The 20,624-nt window shown below is 42.2% G+C and overlaps 1 protein-coding gene across 12 annotated transcripts in view; it reads right to left on the bottom strand.

Annotated features, from left to right (window-relative positions):
• The window catches only part of Kidins220 (kinase D interacting substrate 220), a 91,244-nt gene that overhangs the window by 20,252 nt on the left and 50,368 nt on the right, over window positions 1-20,624 (bottom strand). For 8 of the 12 annotated variants that reach the window (XM_023704789.1, XM_023704787.1, XM_023704797.1 and 5 more), the window contains exons 23-26: window positions 7,037-7,215; window positions 3,607-3,833; window positions 1,122-1,238; window positions 434-490 (exon numbers count right to left, since the gene is read on the bottom strand). In XM_023704789.1, the coding sequence (XP_023560557.1) occupies window positions 434-490; window positions 1,122-1,238; window positions 3,607-3,833; window positions 7,037-7,215 (580 nt within the window). The remainder of the gene's footprint in view (window positions 1-433; window positions 491-1,121; window positions 1,239-3,606; window positions 3,834-7,036; window positions 7,216-20,624) is intronic. The other 4 variants (XM_023704793.1, XM_023704794.1, XM_023704795.1 and 1 more) reach the window with 2 other exon arrangements.

The raw sequence follows: 20,624 nt of genomic DNA, 5'->3' as shown, positions 1-20,624 counted from the left end.
CTCTAAAGTTGTATTTGTTCTATCTGAAAATTTTAATATGCAGATAAAAGCACATAACATCTAGCTCACATCTTGTAGTGTCACAGGTGACTCTCTACTGTGCAGTGGCAAGTACAGGCCTCATCAAAACAGTCGAAGGTAAAAACAAAGCTCGCCCCTAGAGGACATGTAAAGCTGGGCAATCCAGATGGCTGCTGTAAACATCCCTTCCCTGCTGGAGAATGGAGACCCATCCCGCATCACTGAAGAAGGGGAAAAGCAGGAAGAAGGAAAGGGCAAAGTTAAGCACTGGCTTCTGAATTAATTCACAGCGCTAAGGATTAGTAATGGGCTACTCTACACTTGCCGCCCATTCAGTCACACGGCAGGTGCACGGTTAGTGAACCGCAGAAGCCACGTGTGCCAGCGGCCACGCACAAGCCTGCTCCATTACCCTTGAGGAGTCCGTGGGGGAGGGAAGCCCCTCGGCAGCGTCCTCCTTGATAACCTCCTAGCGTGGGACAGGAGAGTGGGAGAGGCGCAGTGAGCTGACCACGAAGCCAAAGAACAGACCTCATGAGAGCACAGCACCCCAAGCATCCACGGGACCCATGTGCCTTCACCACATTGTAAAATTCCATTAAGATTCCATTAACAGAGTTTGTTTCTCATTGTCCTTGAACTAAGTTTGTCATCAGGAACCCCTACTAATATATTAGGCACAGATGTATTGTTCTTGCTTCATTTGAGTGATTTCCCCTTAACCTGTTTAATTTGTACCACTAAACAGAAATAGTTCTCTTTCATTACACCCTCTATTTTTTATATGTATACATACATTTCCTTTAAAATATATTAGAAATTAGATTAGTCTTTAAATTTTTGTAATCAAGCACTGTATTACAAGCCAGAAATCTCATTGTAAAATTTCAACATTTAGTCCTGAGACTGCTGGTCATTTTCCCTCCCCAGATGTTCACCAGTAAATAGGATGAAATGTATTTTATGTTAGTAATAACTCAAGTTTCTTAACACTATTTATAAAATCAGGTGCACCTTTCCACTGCGGAAAGGCTATCGCCCCATTCCAATGCCGTCTGTGTTCACGAGACCACCATTCCGGTTCCCCTTGATATACTTACTAGGCCATTGCTCTGCTCTCTGAGAGGCAAACTTGTTTTTACAGATGGACGTGAGATGAGATGTTGGGAGCTGCCAGGGTAATACCTTGGCGTGTAAAGGTATGGGGCAAAGAATGGCTATGGAAAAACACGTAACAAAAAATGAACAATCACAGAAATCAAAATGTCATGAGATTTAGCAAATGAAACTAACCAATCAAAAACACTCAAAAAGTATTAATGCAAATGACAAAACAAAAGAATAAAATGTCTCCCTCATATTAGATGTCAACTCAAATTTAAGACATACTATGTACATTTTTATATTCTCTATTTAACATAAGCTTTTAAAATAACAAGTTTTACACCTTACAGTTTGACACAAACATATCCTCACATTTTTAAGAAGTTTATACGTTTTTCCTATGTTAGGTTCTAAGTAATCCATACACATTGTCTCATAATATCTTTTAAAAAAATAGATTGGAATCTTACTGGAAGGAAGGTTTATTAGAATATTTTTCCCATTAAAAAAAGATTTACCTAAAAACACTCTAAAAAGGTCAGGATCATATAATAACTCCAGCATGGATTCTAGGGACAGGGCCCCTTCTTGTCCTTGTCCCTGGGCCTTCCCTAGATCCTGACACCTGGCATGCTCTGTACTCCACAGATGAAATCCTTTTTTTTAAAACTGGAAATCAAACTTACAGCCTCATGCTTGGCAAGCAGCTGTGCCACTGAGCTACATTCTGGGCCCTAGAAATCCTATTTTTGAACAGTACATAGAGACTTGTAATGTACTGTCACCTGAGTACATTAGACTTGTAATGCACTGTCACCCTCAGGTGACCTGGGTCACACACACAGATGTAAACTCACTGTGTTCCACTGAGCTGAGGTATACCTTCCCTCGCTGTCTTTACTCCTGACAGTTTAAGAGAACTAGTCTCCTTTTAAGACCCAAAAGCTCAATTAACTAAAGCAAAAACAATAGAAAACTCAGTAGATTTAAAAATGAGGACATCTGAAATGTTTTAAAATTAATGAAATTCCATTAAACCCAGCTTTCACACCGCGACATCCCAGCCTTTTTATTTTTAGATAGACTCTTATTAAGTTGCCTAGGCTGGGCTCAAACTTGCAAGGCTCCTCCCTCAGCCTCCTAAGTGGCTGGGATTATAGGTACACACCACCAACCCAGGCCACATTTTTGTTAAGCTTCAAATTAGTGAACATGAGTTCTCAATCAGCCTAAACTTCTCGGTCTCAAAACATCAACTGGCAGTAATTGAGCTATTTTATGCAAAATCACAGAAGATTTTTTTTTTAAGACCAGCAAGTAAAAATCTGCATTTCATACTGCCTACCCTATAGTTCAACTTTATAAAGATAGAAATGCATTATGAAACACCACTGCTCCATCTGTATTTGCAAGGAATAACATCCCAGGGCCTCTATGAACTTTATCCCTGACTACTAACATGGACAATATTTCCCAAAAACTGAAAATTTAAATTTTGGAGTCCCTTTGTAGCCACACTGATTGTAAACTTTTCTTTCTTCCCAGCTCTATGAAATTTATTTAGATACGCAACTCGTTACTGGCCTCCATGAGTACTAGCACTGATGCCTTCTTGAATCAGACTACAGAGGAAGACAATGAAAACCAGAAACTGCAACTGATCTCAGAGCGCAGGCCTAGGAAATGGCAGGCTGCGGCTCACAGCCTTCCTCACAGGAAAATCAGTAAGCTCAAGAAAGTGAGAACAGACGGCTCGGGCCAACTAAACCCACTAAAGTCTAAGCCTTTGGATCACTGTGTTTTCATCCAGAAGACTGTGCATTTGTATTAAGTAAACAACTATATATAACTGTGGATAATGTGAAATACTAAAAACGGATCATGGCTGTATTAGTTAGCAATAACCTGAGTTTTACAAGCAATATTTTTCTGTTATTCTCTCACATTTAAAAGGTAAAAAAATTACATTACACGTAAGGATAAAGAGCTTCTACAGGAATTTCAGTTGATTATTATAAATGTCAATATAAATTATTTTATCAGGTATATCTAAAGAGAAAGAGATTCTTTTAAAGCAATAGATAGACATAGCTGACCTTGTAGAGTTCACTTTCTTATCAAGAAAATAAAAATGAAATGTATCTCTAATATTCAGGTGTTTTTTGGGTTTTGGTTTTTTTTTTCCTTTTTGAGACAGAATTTCATTACACAGTTTGGGATGGCCTTGAACTTATAATGATTCTTCTGCCTCATCCTCCCCAGTGCTGGAATTACAGTTGTGCACCGCCATGCCTGGCCTTCAGACTTTTTTGAGACTTAAGAGCATACAAAAATTCAAAATACTTTCGACTTTTTCCAAAATCATATTTTATACTTAAACTTACTCTTTACCTATTTGAAAGCCAAGTTTAGAACCCACATCAGAAGACTGTGATCTCCCTGGAAGGAAAACTTGGTCCCACAGTGGGCCCAGGTGCTTACCCTGTTGTAGAAGGGATGCTGAGGGCCCGTCATGCCACTGTAATAGCTGCTGTGGGGCTGTGGGGACACCACCCCGCCTGGAAACGGCCCATTGAAGGATGTGGAGGAGGAGCAGACGGAGGGGGGCTGGCTGTACCCTGGTGGCCCCCGAGGAGGAGCTTCATGCAGGGGCAGCGGGGGGTAGGCGAGTCCTCCTATGTTGATCTGCTCTCTGGCAGCACGGACGTCTGTGAGATTCCATCAGAGCCAGGACAGAGAAAATGGGGATGCTCGATTAGTTCAGTCCACTTCCTGCTCCTGCTCTAACCCTCTCTGAGGGGAGTGCAATGGATTACAGTGGACAGGAAGTACTGACTGGGCCCCTGAACTTGGAGTACAAGATGCTCAACTGTCGTGCACCGAAGTTTCTGTTACCATTTGAGAAGACACAATACCTGGGTTCTTCTCGTCAGAATCAGCCCTATTAGTTTTTCTGACTTATAAAAGATTTGGGATGCGCTAACAATTCATAGGTTTCATCAGGTGTTGCCAACCACGATAACTCCAAGTTGCTGAGTACCAACTCATCCAAGGCAATCTAACCCTATCGGTGCTCAAACTAGAAGACTCGCCCACCTCCAACTAACAAATCCCAGGCAGAAGACACCCTCGGACACCAACTTTGTCACAGGCACCTGTGGGAGGATGCAGGCACTGACTTTTTACTTAACCTTCAAGGTGCTATAGATGGAACCCAGGGTCTTGGCATGGTGGGCAAGTACTCCACCACTGAGCTCTGAGCCCGTCTTTTTTTTTTTTTTTTTTTTTAAGATATAAAATCCTTTTACTTCTAACAGAAAGTTACAGGAATAAAATAATAGGGTAGAAATTGAAAGGCTTTATTATCTACAGAGAAGATGTCCCATCAAAATTTCAAGAAAAGGGAATTGGTGGGGCTGGAGAGATGGCTCAGTGGTCTAAAGCACCTACTTAGAACAAGCTTGGCAAGGCATCAGGGACCGCGGTTCAATCCCGCAGCACCCCATGCCAGCCAGCCCTGCCCCCTGGTGGGCTGAGCTGGCCACACACACACACACCTCTCTCTCTCTCTCTCTCTCTCTCTCTCTCTCTCTCTCTCTAATAAATAAAAATAAAATTTAAAAAAAAAAAAAAGAAAAAGAAAAGGGAATTGGTGTTGGTTGAGGGGTAGGGCTGGAAAAAAAGGAGATAATGTAGACAAATTAACATTTCAGTAAACTATCCTACTATTATTGTAGTGGATATTTTTTTTTTTTTTGGTTTTTTGTTTTCTAAATTTTATTGATAAACAGATAGCAATGGACAGTTTCAAATCAAATCGGAAGTACAGATTCAACAAATAACACACTGCATATGTTCTTCTTAGTGGTTAATTGCTGTACAAGATGCGGACTTGAGATCCTCTTTACAAACACCATTAGAACAAATCATTCTATTCATTAAGAGAATGCAACTATATATCTATCCTAACCACTTTGAATACACAGATACAAAATGGACATTCATCTGTATACCCCATTTTTTCTAAGTTCCGTCATTGAATATTATAGGTGTGTAAACTCAGCAAAATATTCTAAAAGAGTCCAGTAGCCCATAATAGCATTGGGTCTTCTGTTTAACTGGCAATGTCAGAAATTATTGACCTGAGTCCCCCACATGAGCCCATCTTTTGTATGTGTCACATAGTAATTGCAGGAGAGACATGGGGAACGGTGTTCCCTTTCTGGGGGTACAGGGCTACACAGGCCTTCAGTGGTGACTACAGGCACCAGGATGTGTAATGGAAGCGAGCACTTGCTCCGCTATCTAACCCCCAGTGGGCCTGACCCAGCCCCTTTGCAACCCTCACTGCTCCTATGTTCTCCACTGAGAAACAGCTTGGGGCAATTCCCACAGGCAGGACCTAACTACCTGCGGCCCTCAACCTTGGCCTAATTCCTAGAAAACCTAAGGGTGGGCCAACAGAGCTGAATCGTGAGAAACATGGCATTTAGATGAAGGATGGTGTTGTGGCTGTGTCTAGATATCCCCACAAAGCATCATGTAGTCATAGGTGGAACTTTTCAGAGGTGGCTGGATCCTGAGTGGGTGATGCTGGGATGCAATGTATGGTGCTGGTTATCAACAGTGTGTGATTACAAACTTAGTCCACTGAGTGGTTTGGTGTACTCTGGGTGTGGATAATGGGAAGGCCCACCCTGGGTACAGATGCTGCCTGCCCTGAGAGGAAGCAGCCCAGAAAGAATATCAGGGACCGGGGGTACTGCCTGCCAGCCCTGCCATGGACTGTTCCTCCTCAGTGATGCCCTCTGCCATGCCACCCTGCCTTGGAGCCTCCAGACTATGGACTAAAACCTCTATACACTGAGATAAACCTTTCCTTCTTTAACTTAGGTATTGGGTATTTTGTCTTAGCAATAAGAAAAGTAAGATTACTGGGCCGGGGAAATGGCTCAGTGGAATAAGCGCTTCCCTGGCAAGTGCAAGGGCCTGAGTTCTAATCCCCGGTTCCACTAAAACAAACAAACAAACAAACAAACAAACAAGGAAGAAGTACTCATTGTGGTTGGGCTGGACTAGATTCTGATCAAAGAAAAGTAAGATTACTGACGTGGGTGTGCACCTGCACACAAGGCTTGCTCAAGAAGTTAACATACCCTAAAACCTTAATGTCACTATCCTCTAGTCTCAGTCTAGACATCAAGTTAGAAACCCAAACATACATAAAGACTTCCTTACTCCTCTGCACAGAGACCCAGAAGATGTGGTGAGAGAAAAGTTGGAATGGATTGTTATCTGAGAGTCATGGTCATATATTAAAAGCAATCAGATTCCAGAATTTCAAAGCCCTTGGAGGTGGGGGTGAGACCTTAACACATAACTGGTTTTTTTGGTGAGGCAATGGACCTTAAACCCAGGGTCTTGGCATGAAGCTACATTCTCACTCTGTTTATTTCTTGTTTGGTTGGTTGGTTTTGGGTTTTTGGGTTTTTTTGGTACCGGTAATCGAACTCAGGACACTGCACTTGCCAGGCAGGTAGGCAGGCACTTGTGCCCCTGAGCTGTATCTCTTTTTTATTATTATTATTTTTATTTTTCCTGAGCTGTATCTCAACCCTTGTTTCTTTCTCTTTTGGAGACAAAGTCTCCCTAGGTAACTAATTTGTCCATATCAATTTGTTTTATTCTTTTCTTCCATACTAACTTGTGATCTTCCTGCCTCAGCCTCCCGGAGGGCAAGGATTACAGGCGTGCAACACCATACCAGCTAACATTTCTTTAACAGTCCTAAATGCCTATATTTTATTCATTTTCCTATGATTCTCAGGTCAAACATCTTGACTTTACATGGAGCACCAGCAGCTTTCTGAAGACTCTAGAGAATCAAAACAAGTGTGCCACTAACACCCACCTGCAATAATCTCCCGAAGCTTGGGATCCAGGTTGACAGTGCATGGCAGGAAGGTTTTCACATCTCGAGCCACAAGAACTGGGGTCCTTGAAGACAAAAACACTTCGAAGTTTCTTATGTCTCCGTCAATTTCAAGCAGGGGCTCAACATCTTTAGTTGTTGGAATATTCTTTGATATTCTTCAAATAAGAAAGAAAGGCAAAAGGTCATTCGTCTCCCTGAGAAAGTCTAATTTCACGTAACTTAAAACTTGTTACTTATACAAACAACACATTTTACACCTCACTCTCAGTTTTAAAAAAATGTGCAAAGAAAAGAAATCCAAGTAAGTGACAGAGTTACAAAATTACCATGGTAATAGCCAGCGAGGTCAGGGTAGACTCAGCCTAGAGGAAGGAAAATGACCTAACAGGTGGTGCAAGTTATCACTGAACCAAGGAAGACAGTGGGTCCCAGAAAGATTAAGCCCCTACTTAACCAGCCTTCAGCACCGAGGACACTGAGGCAGGAGGGTTGCTGAGTTCAAGACTAGCCTGGGCTATACAGGGAGACCATCTATAGGGTATATATTTCAAAAATAAAAATGAAAACAAACGTGCCTAAAATCACACTCCTAGGAGAGACTTTGGCTCTGTACCCTACAGTTTTAAAATAGAATACTATGATTCTTCAACAAAAAAGAATAACTTGAAGAACTAATACTAAAAAAAACTAGAAAACTATTAGGACAGGCTTCTTTTTCTTGCATTGCTAGGGAACAAACCCCCGTGAGAGCTCTAACACTGGTTACACCCCCCACTCAGGACTTTTCTTTTTTAAAAAATATCTTAACCAGGCATGGTGTTGCACAGCTGTAAGCCCAGCCCCGTGGGAGGCTGAGGCAGCAAGATCACAAATTAGAGTTGGCCTCAAGACCCTGTCTCAAGATTAAAGATGACTTAAAACAGAAAAAGAGTTGTGACTATAGCTAGATGTGAAGGTCCTGGGTTAAATCCCCACTAAAAACAAGAAGAAGGAAGGGAAGGAAGGAGGGAGGGAGGAAAAAAGAAAACAGGGGCTGGGGAGATAGCTCAGTGGCATAAGTGCCTGTCTCACAAGTATAAGGTGCTGAGTTTGATCCCCAGTACCAGAGAGAGAGAGAGAGAGAGAGAGAGAGAGAGAGAGAGAGAGAAAACAATAATTGGGAATACAGCACTTGGTCTTTTTTGTGTGAAATTTCTTACATACCTGTTTTCAAACAAACAAATTTGTATCAGGCAGAGATTCCTGAATAAGAGTATTTATTCATTAAAAATACTATCAAGACCATTCTACAACTGTGTGACCCTGCTCTGTCATCAGAGCTGGTCCGTGGTAACAAGGCCAATGGGTCAGTGTGGGACACTAGGCATCTAGGCATCACTTGAGGAGTGCTGGAGAGAAGGAACAGGAGCCGAGGGTGACAGAAAGCCAGGAACCTCCCAAATGCCTAACAGTAGAATGATAAAAAAAAAAAAAAAAAAAAAGCCACGATATCCACAGGGTACACTGAGATTCAGCAATAAAAAGGAAGGAATGCAGATAAGCTGCATTAGAAATTATGCTGAGTAAAAATCTAGTGAAGAGAGTGCATAGTTGTTTTTGTTCTGCAGTACTGGGGTTCAACACAGGGCCTTCTCACTGAGCTACAACCCCTTTATTACTATGAGATGGGATCTCACTAAGATGGGCTGGGCTTGAACTTTTGATCCTCCTGCCTCAGCCTCTCAGGAGCTGAGCTTACAGGTAGGTTGTCTTTACACGAAAATTAAAAAGGTAAGCATCTACAAACAGCAGGTCACAGCTCCCTGCAAGTGGGGAGGTGGGGTGAAGGGAGGGAGAGGGTTCCCAAGCCAAAATGGGAACTGCTGGAAGTGGATGCTGATGTCTGGGCAGACATGGACGAACACCAAACTTAGCAAAGTGTGTCGTTGAACATGGTGGCTTACTGTATATACTGCAAATTGTTGCTTAAAGCCCACCTGGACAACTTCCAAATACCAGGTTCTACTAAGTGAGTTTCGGAGAAGCCCCTCCCAAGAGAAATGGAACTCTCAGTCTGATCTCACTAACAGTCTTGATTTCTTTGGGACCTGCCCTTTTCCGCTCAGCCCCAATACTTGGCTAGCAGCCAAATATTAAAAGTCATCTGGGGGAAAATCCAGAGAACAAAATTAGCAAGCAAGAAAAGAACTGGGTGCTGGTGAGAAGAGAAAGATAGCAATTTGGACTTGGTGAGTTTCTGGGAGTCCTTTCAGACAGTCTCACACATGCCCTGATGAGAAGAGCTCTCGGGAATGAGATGACTTCTAATAAAGTAAAGTGGAATTCAAACTTCTGATGAGATATGTTCAAAATGAAATGGAGAACTCGGGATGACTGTGCTATACTGTGTGCGTAAGTGGCCAAAACTTCCACACGGTAAGAGTTAAAAGAGGTAGCCCGTCTATTTCAGTGAGCCTCTCGCGCACAGCACACAGAAAGGAGAGAGGCTAGAAAGACTCAGATAAAAACACACAGCTGACAAGTCACATGAAACAAATTGACTGCGTTTTCGTGCCAGCGCTGAATGCGAACAGTGTTCTCCGCGCGGCACACAATGCTGCCGTTCAGGAGCAGCCCGCGACTCCCTCCTGCTCTCCAGCTTGAAGTCTGCGCTAACCTTTTGAGCTCAGCGCTTGCAGCTCTTCTGCTAAAAGAGATATTTATGTAAATGATAATCTTTTGGCAGTGGGCCACCAAAATCATATGGGCCTTTATTTCTCAGATATTTTTTTTTCCAAAGGTTAGTATTTAAAGAATTTAAGTAACTTCACTTTTCAATTAAGAGTGAATTTCCATTTCTAGGATTATGAATCATGTGAATTGAAGCTGCCAGCAGTTAAATGGCCCACAGAAAGCATTTTAAAACCTCAGGCATCAATGAGCAACTCATCGGTTTCAATGTGATTTCGTTCCTTGCCACCAATCCACCAGCACTTGTTAAAGCCAACATCAGTGCAAGTTAAAGCATTCTGATTACAAATGCCAGTGGTTTATAGAAAGTCTGTATTAATTCCTTGGCAGATATTACATAAGCCATTCACAGCACTTCTATTCAAGATGCAGGTTTAAATTACACAGAAGAAATTTTCATTTTAAATTAAAACATGAGCAAATTTTTAGAGCATAATTTGTGATGAAGGCATTCACTTATACTTGTTCTGAAAGTAGCTGCTTAATAGTGTCACTACATAAGAGGTCAAAGATGAAAATAAATTCTGTCTGTCTCTCTCTTCTGTCTGTCTCTCTCTCTCCCCCTCTTGCTAGAGATTGGATCCAGGGCTTTCCATGTTATGTAAGCACTCTATCAGAACTACCCTCCTAGCCCACATTTTTTTTAGGATTTTATTATAGCAACACAGATTGAACGTCTCAGAAACCTTCAGGCACTTTCTACCACCGGTGGCTCATTTACTGAGCACCTTTTCTGCAGAAAATGTTATGGAGCTTCTGAGAGGTGGAGGGAACAGACAGAAAAATGCCACTCAACACAGGAGCTTGAGACAGCAACAAAAGATAACTGGACACTCATCTGCCTCCTCACTGCTGCCTCGGTCATCCAAAGATGACCCCAACGCCCTCGGCTCTGAGAAGCCCAATCACTCTCCCCATCTGTCCTCACCCCATTGCTCCTATCCCTTCTTCACATTCAGCACAGTGCCCCCTCCTCAGGGAAGCCACACCCCTCTATTCTCAGACCCAAGAGCACTTCTACTCTCTCGCTTATCACACTGGAATTCGCTTGTCTTCTTACTTCCTCTCCCTGCAGATTCTAAGTTATATCAAAGGCGGGAATAAGTCTGGCCCATCCACTGTTGTATCCCCGGTACCCACAAAGCACAGTGGCATGACACAGTTGTTTAAGAAGTATCTGGAGGATGAATGACTCATACACATGAAGTGTGTTCTTCCCAAAGAACTCTATTCTTTTAGAATAAAATATTTTTTACTTTATCCTTTCTGATACTGATGAAACCCCATGCTTGGGAAGGAGCAGGCTGGTTCATGCTGGGTTCATCTTTGTGTAGGGGTCCAATTCCATTCTTCTTTGCACGTGGAAATCTGGTTCTTCCAGCACATGTTTGAGGAGGTTGTTCTTTCCCCACATAGTGGATCTGGCAGTCTGTCAAAAGTTAAACTAGCAACAGGGGTTTGGGCTTATTTTTGGACTCCCAATTCTATCTGACCAGTCTGTATGTCTTCCTTACACCAGTACCATACTGTTTGGACTACCATAGGGTTGTAATTAGGTTTTAAAATGAGAAAGTATGGGTCTTCCAATTTTGCTCTTATTTTTCAAGACTGTTTTGGTTATCTGAGGTATACCTTGCAATTTCCCAGGGATGTGTTCTGCAAAAAGAAAAAAAAGCTAGCACAATATTGACAGAGATTACACTGAATTTGTAGACCACTTTGGGTGGTACTGAAAGCCTAATATTTCCTTTTTCTTATTCATAAACATGGTATGTCTTCCCATTTATTTAGATCACCTTGATGCAACTGTTGGTTAATTTGTTCCTAGGTGTCTTATCTTTCTTTCTGCTCTTGTACATAAAAGTACACAACCAAAGACCCCAGGCACAGGAGGCAATTAAATGTAGGGTTGAGACACTAAGGAGCAGGCAGCACCCTAGTCCCTTTGCTCAACTGACATTCACTCTGGGGACAGTCAGGTGTGTACCTGTGATGCCACTACTCAAGAGGGTGAGGTAGAAGGATTTCCATGAGCTGAGGCCAGCAACATAGTGAGTTCAAGGTCTACCTGAACAACATAGTTAGCTCCTGGCTCAAAGAACAGAAAAACTCAAAAGAAAACTATTACACAAACTTTCTAGGAATACAATGCTTACATGAAATGAAACCTGGCTGTATGCTGAACAAAAGAACACAATCTTTTTCCAGTGCTGGGGATTAAGTCCTGAGCTTTGTGCACAGCAAGCAAGTGCTCTCTCACTGGTTCCACCCTCAGCCCCAAGAACACAGTGTTTACTTAAGTGGACGATTTTCCTTATAGTCAAACTTGGGGATCTTAAGTAACTTAGTATAAAGCTGTACTGTCTGACTACTAAGTAATAAAATTATTTTTTTTTAATATATAACAAAACCAAATGCTTGGCTGCTGCAAATGGAGGATGACACAGGACAGCACTTTAACAAGCTCTCTGGCTTGACAGGTGCAAATGCCAATGTCTAAGTAGGTGTTGCTCCCAGGCCTTGCTGTCGGGGTGGCACCATCTGCTTTCCCAGCAGGACATGAGGATGTCACCCTCCCAACGTCTGGGCAACTCCACTGGCTGGTGCAGAAATGAGACACCTGCAGTGTGACTCCACTAGGTACTAAGGCTGCAAGGTGGGCAACTGCAGGAGCAAGCTAGGCCCCAAAAGCAGAAAGGGTAAAATAGGCAAAATAGCTCAAAGAGATACATGCCCAGGCTCAGCCAATGTCAATGAAGCCCTGACTCTACTCATGTATACTGTGTAAAATGAAGGTATATTTGGGGGCTGTGAGGCCCCTTTCTCATATAAAGTCTATCAGAAAAGTATTCCTTTAGATACAAAGTCTAGAGAGTAACTGAAGCTCTCCTTCCCAGCATCCCCTGTGGTTTTACTCCAATCCCCGAGCTGAGAAGTAGAGGCTCATAGGCAGAGTGCCTGGCCAACATTGCCCGGGACACTGTACAGAGCAAGGCCTGCATCTGCCCACTGGGGTCCTGTTCACATGGACAGATGCAGCCAGAAATCCTTCACCTCAACTCCTTAAAATAAGATCATGTGTGCTGTTATACATTATATGGGACACACTCAAGACCAACATACAAGTTCCTGCTGCAAGTCACCTGAGAATGTTCTTTCAGCACCAGGAAATGAACCCAGGGTCTTCACAGCAAGTGATAGTCTCAGCCCTCTTATTTTTCATGTTGAGCCAGAGTCTCACCATGTCACTAAGTTGCCCAGGCTGGCCCCGGACTTGTGAACCTTCTGTCTCTGCCACCCTGAGCACTGGGATGACAGGAGTGTGTCACCACACCCAAGAATTTTGTTTCTTGAGTTTCAGCTATTTGTGAACTTTGAAATGAAGCCTCTCTCTACCTCTATGAACATACTTAGATTCATAACTCTTTTCTATTTACAAAATGCTGCAGTTGAATGCACAGCCAGAGCCCTGTGCCAGGCACAGAGCTCAGGCGCCAGAAGCTGAATGACCTGGGAGACGGGACTCGTTGAGAAGCTGTGCCAGCTCTTCCGGCAATCTCAATTACGGGGCCACACAGCGCTCTGCTGGCCTCTGACCACGAGCAATGTCACTGATGCTCTTCCTTCACATTCCACGTCACATCAAAGGAAAACAAACTGCCTGCCACTGCGAGCCGGTCTAACCCTTGCTGACCTTTGTCTTGGTACATTACCGAAACATACTAGAGAAGCAAACAGAGGTTTCGATGGACATAGGAGTGCAACAATTACCTACAACTCTTTATTTAATTTGACAATATTCTTCAAAACAACTTATCTTTCTCACTGACTGAGTAAGAGAATATTAGCAGTTGAGTAGATTAATTTATGCTAATTCTTTTCTGTTTGTTGGAATTTTGCAAAAGATTTTGGTTGGAGAAAAAGTTTCCACTGAGGAGTGGGCAGTTTAAAAATCAGAGCATAACCCAGTCAATATGAAAACTATAGCTTGGTTAAAAATCGCAGTCTGGTTTTTGGGATCAGCGATTTATACTATGGCATGACATTTTACAATTTTACAACGCTCAAGTGAAAGTAAATGAGCTCAAATTCTTACAGTTGTTTGAGGCAACCCTAATCACACCCTGACTTTCTACCAAATGCTGAGCCATCGATCATGCTTATCACACATACAGAGGCAAATGTTTGGCAATGAAACTCTGAAGAGCAGGCATTGGGAGCAGATGCTCTGAACTCAAAAATCAACCTATGACTATATTTCAAATTAAAATAAAACCTTTATACAAGTTATCTTAAAAGACTTCATCTGGGCCAGCCAGGAATGGTGGCATATACCTGTAATCACAGCACCCAGGAGGCTGAGGCAGGAGGATTTCTGTAAATTCAAGGCCAGCCTGGGCTACAAAGTGAACTCAAGGCTAGCCTGAACTGCAAGGTGAAACCCTGCCTCAGAAAAACAAAACAATAATATTATTAAATAAGTACAGAACCTAGCTTGTTTAGTACTTAATCATTTAAGTCTAAATTTGTACAATCAATTTAAAATTTTAGTCTTTTTTTTCATATCAATCTAGTCCCCCAAAGTTAATTTAAAATAATTCTAGGAGGGGGTTGGGGGTATGACTCAGTTGTACAGGTCCCAAGAAAAAGGTTTCCACTACAGGTCAAAGGAGAAAATACATTTAGAAGATAAAGAGGACACAGACAAGGAGGAAGACTTAATTTAGAATGAAACGGTATCAGTTAACTTAAAAACAATGACATGAGCAGAGATAACAATTCCTTCACCCGTCTCAGTGTGGATAAATGTCATTTTTAAAAAGAGAGAAATAGAAATTCAACTCCCATTAAACTGTTTTCCCTTGTTTTTCTGCAACCAGAAGAAAAAGCGAAAGGCCCCGCGCTGCCTCTCCTAGGGAAACACTCCCGCCCTGTGGGCTCTGCAAGCACTGCTCCTCGCCGGCTGCTCCACACCCCCGCCTCGCTGTGCTCAGAGGTGCAGAAGCACACTGCTACACGTTGCTTTCAGGGTTTTTTCCCATCTCTTTAAAAACCTTAAAACATGTTGATTTGATAGTCTAAGATCACAAGCCTTCATTGAAAAATTAACCTCAAGAAAAAAAATATCAGCTCTCCGATCTCTGAAGGCTTATTTAATTCAGGGATAAAATCTGAATCCCTCGATAATCAGATTTGATGAAAATATATAAACATGCAAGAGACTGTATATTATAAACAAACTCTAAACTTGTATATGTAATATTTTTTTAATGTACCAAACTTGTTTTCATATTCCAAAACATATTTTAGAAAAACTGACTTCGGTGTTTCCAAACAGTCTTGCTTAATATAGCTGAGATTTCAGGTTGAAGTTTGAAATATACAAGTTTGAAATATTTAAATTCTTTTTTGGAGGGTCTACATTAGTATGCTGAAAATGACAGGATGAGTTTAATGACTGAGAAAATATTTTAAAAATCAATTTCATCCTATGGAAAGCTACTGAAAAGCTATGGAGAAAAAATTCACAGCTGCTTAATAGACATAAAAATAGTGCAAAGCTTAAACAGAAGCCCCAGCTGTTAGAGTGCCAACTATCACAAATGAGGTTGCTGAAGCGTTCCACACACAACCTGCTGCAGTTGCTAGACACAATTAGAACTGAATAAAGCTCTGTAGCTGTAGTTTTACAGAAGTCGCTAAGAAGCTTGCTGTAATATAAAAGATAAGTTCAATGCTTCAGAAAATGTCTACCTGAATAACATCCCAATCATACATTATTTGAAGTATGCACAAGTATATCACTGAAAAAATGCATTTGGAATAAAGTGTAACACTCACTTGTAACTGCATGTTTCTACATGTGCAGCTGCAGGAGCCTGGCTCTTGGAGACCCCACTCAGACCCTGGGGACCCCACCTGCCCCCCATCCCCACCACTACAGATGCTGTAGGATACAAGCAGGTCAAAGAGTTTCTTTCACCCAGGGCACAGCCCAGGCAGAGGGTACAAGTCCTTTGATCAGCATATGCCCAGAACAACCAGTATTTGTTTAATGAATGAGCACAAACTGTTTAGTGCAACAAATAAGGACTTTAACGAAGAGTGGTGGTCCATCCCTGTAATCCCAGCTACTCAGGAAGCTGAGGCAGGAGGATCACAAGCTCATGGCCAGCTTGAGCAACTTGGCAAAATCTGCCTTAAAAATGAAATAAAATAACAAGGCCCTGGGGATGGAGCACAGTGTCCCTGGGTTTTATACCCAGCACACAGAAAAGAAAACAGGAGTCACTGCTCACAGACTGAACAATGACACTACCGAGGTGGCAGAAAGGGAGCAAAGTGGGAAGGTTGACAAGAATTTGCTAGCAAGAGGTGAGAAACCCACTATGGCCTCAGGGAAGGGTCATAAATGCAACTGAACTCAAGTCAGAAACAAACATCCTGAAGAGCACAGGGCTGTGGTTCTCACCACACCCAAGTAAAGGCACAAATCCTCAGGGGTGGTGGCAGAGTGAAGCTGTCATTCAGCCTCTGCTGCTGGGGACCATGTGCCTGGGCCCAGAAGCCATGGCTGTGGGAACAGAAGAGACTCTCCAGCTACACTGGACCAGGAGCTAAGCAGCTCAACAGACGACAGTGCTCCAAGACAGAATGCAGCTTCTCATCCACCAGATTTCTTTATCCTTTCAGAGCCACCCAAAGCTGCCCATTCCATACTCCATTCCATACCCAGGGCACTGTGCGCAGCTCATGGTGGAGGGAGCAACGGATTCATGCTATGGAAGTCACAGTTAGTGCAGTTTACAGTCCCAGTGAAGAGACAAACAGCAAAGAAAGACTTCTCAGAGGAGCCCGTGGCCAGGGCTACACTTGGAGCAGCCAGCACACACTGGGCACCTCTCCCAAAAGCTTGGCAAGGCTGAGAGCCGAGTCCAGTTACAAGGTTTCCCAAGGTGGCAAAGCTCAACATGAGACCAGACTACTGAAGCCAGACAGTGGGGCAGAGAAAAGAGGGCAAGGGAGGAAGACATGGCAGAAGGGAAGGCCAAAGGGGGGCTGGGGCCCCGGGATGAGTCCCCAGGGAACCCCCCCTGTGGCTGCATGGACCAGGCTTCTCTCTGGCCAATGGTTTCTCTTCACTCTTGGCACCCAGGGCACTGTGCACAGCTCATGGTCCCCACTTCACTCCACTATGGCTCCAAAGGCAACTTTTTAACTGCTGGTGACATGTTCCTACTCCTCAGAATCCTCAGAAGCAACAGAAACCACCTTTCACCCCATCTCCAATGCAGGTTACAGGGAGAGGAGGCAACTTCCTAAAGCTGTGGGCTCTAACTCTGACCTTAATATGTAACAGACTCTCCAGTGACAGACTCACAAGGAAACTGGTGCTACAAATTCCCATGGGCGTACAAAATAATGACATGCTTCTCCTTCAGTGTCCAGAGGTTCTGCCTGGCTCTGTCATGGCCATCGAGTGTCACCACATGCAGCACCCTCATTCATTTCATCTTTCCTGCGCAGTAAGGGGCAGGCTGCGTCTACCCTTCCCCTGTCACTTATGCTGACTCTCCCCAGGCACACAGGTCCCTCTTGCCTTGCCAGCATGAGATTTACCCCATTAGCAGCAGGGGTCCCTAACTTAGGCCAGCAGCCCTAGAGCCATGGGGAAATAAGCAGAGCTCTTTGCACACAGCTCTGTATTTCTCCAAGAGCAGAAGTCACACACCTCCTAGGCTCCTCCTGAAGTGGACAAGTGTCCCCTGGACTCCCAGCCCTCACTCCACCCGGGCCCTTCCGTTCACCCGGAGTTCACACCCTCAGCCCTGTCCCAGTCACTCAGTGCTGGGAAAACTTCCATCGCCTTCCCAGGTCTGAGTTCCACCTTCCCTTCGCACTGAAGACCAATGTGACCACCGCTTGACTCAGTGTGGATACAGCGCTTGTCTCCTTCCCCTGGGCTCAGTGTATGTCACGCTGTTCACCACTCATCAAGGCCCCCTGAGGCAGGGACTCGCCATTTGTCATGGATACATTGAGGCTCCCTGAACTGGGCACCCACTGTGAAAGTACATGAGCTATTGTAGAATAAATAAATTTTAATTAATTTCTCTCACACCTTGTTGCTACAAATATTGCTATAAATCTGATAATTGATGGCAAAACAAGTAGTGAAATATTCACATAAACTTACTCAAGAACAATCAAATATCTAAGACATTTCATTTTTTTTTTCTCCAAACAACAAAGTAGGCATGATTTACAGGTACATAAATATAAATGTTAAGAATTCTGCCCTTCACCTTTATGTTTCAGAATCAGATTTTTCTAATTATTTTTCATCAAAATAATGAATATAGGGGCCGGGGAGATGGTTCAGTAGAATAAGCGCTTGCCTGGCAAGCGTAAGGGCCTGAGTTCAATTCCCGGTTCCTCAAAAAAAGAAAAAATAATGAATATAAATAAACAATGCGGAACTAGATGCACACTTAACTGTCAGTCAGGTCTGATTCTAGGACTCCTTGTCACAGTTTGCAATCTCACTTTTCATGTTAAACTTGCAAATGCATTAAGGATATTTATTTCTATCGGAATAAAATGTGATTTCTATTACAGATTACATACTTTTTCTTTTAGCACAGACTTGCTTACTTTCCGCTCCTGGATGGAAAATTACCTTGTGATTTTTCAAGGAATTATCTTGTGGTTTTGCATGAGGCTGTTCCTTTCAAAATTTAAAGATATTGCTAAAACACTAACCTTTTGCAATGAGGGCAATTGTATTTGGAAAAAAACGATGAAAACATTTATATACAAAACAGTACCAATTTTGAATGCTGACGAGAACAATGCCTATAAAGAAACACTACTGTATCGAGAATATAGAATTCCAGTAAGATTCCCAACAATCCTTACAACTCCCAAGCAGCATGTGTGAAATAATGTTTGCAGTAAATATTTCTGCTACTCAAAAGCTAAATTAGGAGAAAAAGCTATTAGTACAAAGGATTACTACAGGGGACATGAGACAACTTTGCAAACCTAAACCGACTGGTGTCCAGTTTCTGCTGCCATTCACCCAGTCTATACACAATGAAACAAGCCTGCTAGTGATTGTTGCAAGTGGCAGGGAGGCGGGAAAGGAAGGAGCAGAGGAAAGAGGCCTGAGATGACCAGGACCAATCAAACTCCGCTTAGGAAAAGTCCAGGTGCACATCAGGAAAACATGTCCTAAGATATTTACTCATAGTGAGAAAAATAACATAAGAGCTGGGGGAACGTTGTAAAGGCTATAAATAAGAGGCCAACAATGTGCACTCTGCAAAGAGCTACATCAGCAACATGGACAATGGCCACCATTCATGCCTCAGCTCCCTAAGAACTTGTTCACTTATTTTTCTTCTTTTATTTATTTTCTCCTTTTTGTCTTTTTGAGATAGGGTCTCAAGGCTAGTCTTGAGCTTATTTTGTAGCCCAGGCTGGTCTTCAACTCATAACAATCCTCCTGCCTCAACCTCCCGAGTGCTGGGATTGTAGGCATGCACTACCATGCCTGGCCTCATTTATTTATTTATTTTTAAATCAAGAAAGGATGATCAAAATGAAGTACAATTTCTCTCATACAAAAATATCCTGACTGGGCCGGGGAGATAGTTCAGTAGAAAAGCGCTTGCCTGGCAAGTGCAGAATCCTGAGTTTAATCCCCAGTACCGCAAAAAAAAAAAAATTACCCTGACCATATGATCCTCAGTAAGAGATTGCTTGAATGGTGTCAAAATGAAAAATTAAAACATTATCTTACTGAAAACTACTAAAATCGATCTTTTAAAAAACCTCTATTGGGGCTGGGTAGATAGCTCAGTAGAATAAGTGCTTGCCTGGAAAGCGCAAGGGCCTAAGTTCAAACCCTGGTTCCGCCAAAAAAAAAAAACAAAAAACAAAAACAAAAACCTCTATCATTGCGTAAAGCGCCTGAAATAGCAGAGAAAGACTTTTATACTAAAATATTTCAATGGTTGTCTAAAATGCTTTAATACAAAGTAGATGGAAAATCTTTACAGTTTTTATTTTATTCTCATTCTTCTTACTAAATGTATGTTAACAAAAAAAACCCTCAAATAATCTAGACAAAAGCTTTTAGCTCAACACATAATTGCAAGAAAATTACAATAATTGTACCAATTAAAATAATCTTGAATGAACAGTATGTCATCTTAATGTTCCAACGGTTTATAGAGGGATCTACTTAATTAGCTGAAATTGCTTTCCAGTGTTAGTATCAAATGTCATTTGTTAAAAGTTGAACAATTTAGAAAATAATTTAACAAAGCAATTTTACCAAACACCGAGAACCAACATTTTCTTTCTCAGCTGAATAAAGGAAGCAGATGTGTCATCAAATTACTATAAAAATAAATGAAGCCTTTTATGGATTAGAAAAATAAATTTCACTACTAGCGTTAAAAATACTATTTTCTGATTGTTTTTACCAAATCAGATTTCTTTAATAAAATAAATGAATATCAATTATATACTGCTGCTCTTTGTCAGCTGTAAATAAAATGTTTTATTATTCAAATGGCAACCATCAAATAACTCAACTATGGCTAACTAGAAACCGTCCTCTAAATCAGTCTAACATCTGCCAATAGACGGTTTTCAGTATGCTGACCAAATGGTCTTCCTGTACCTTTCCTTTCTAACTCCTCTTCGGCTATCTACTTCAGGTCAGCTCTTCATGAATTTGCAAACACTACTTTCTACACTGTCGTTTCCTCCTCCTTGGTCTGGCTACAAATATTCTTTGTAAATGCTTGTAGTCATATAAGTT

Source organism: Octodon degus, unplaced genomic scaffold (assembly GCF_000260255.1).
Source record: "Octodon degus isolate 3935 unplaced genomic scaffold, OctDeg1.0 scaffold00204, whole genome shotgun sequence".
NCBI lineage: Eukaryota > Metazoa > Chordata > Mammalia > Rodentia > Octodontidae > Octodon > Octodon degus.
The sequence above is the reverse complement of the archived record's forward strand: the minus strand, read 5'-3'. Positions and strand labels throughout refer to the sequence as shown.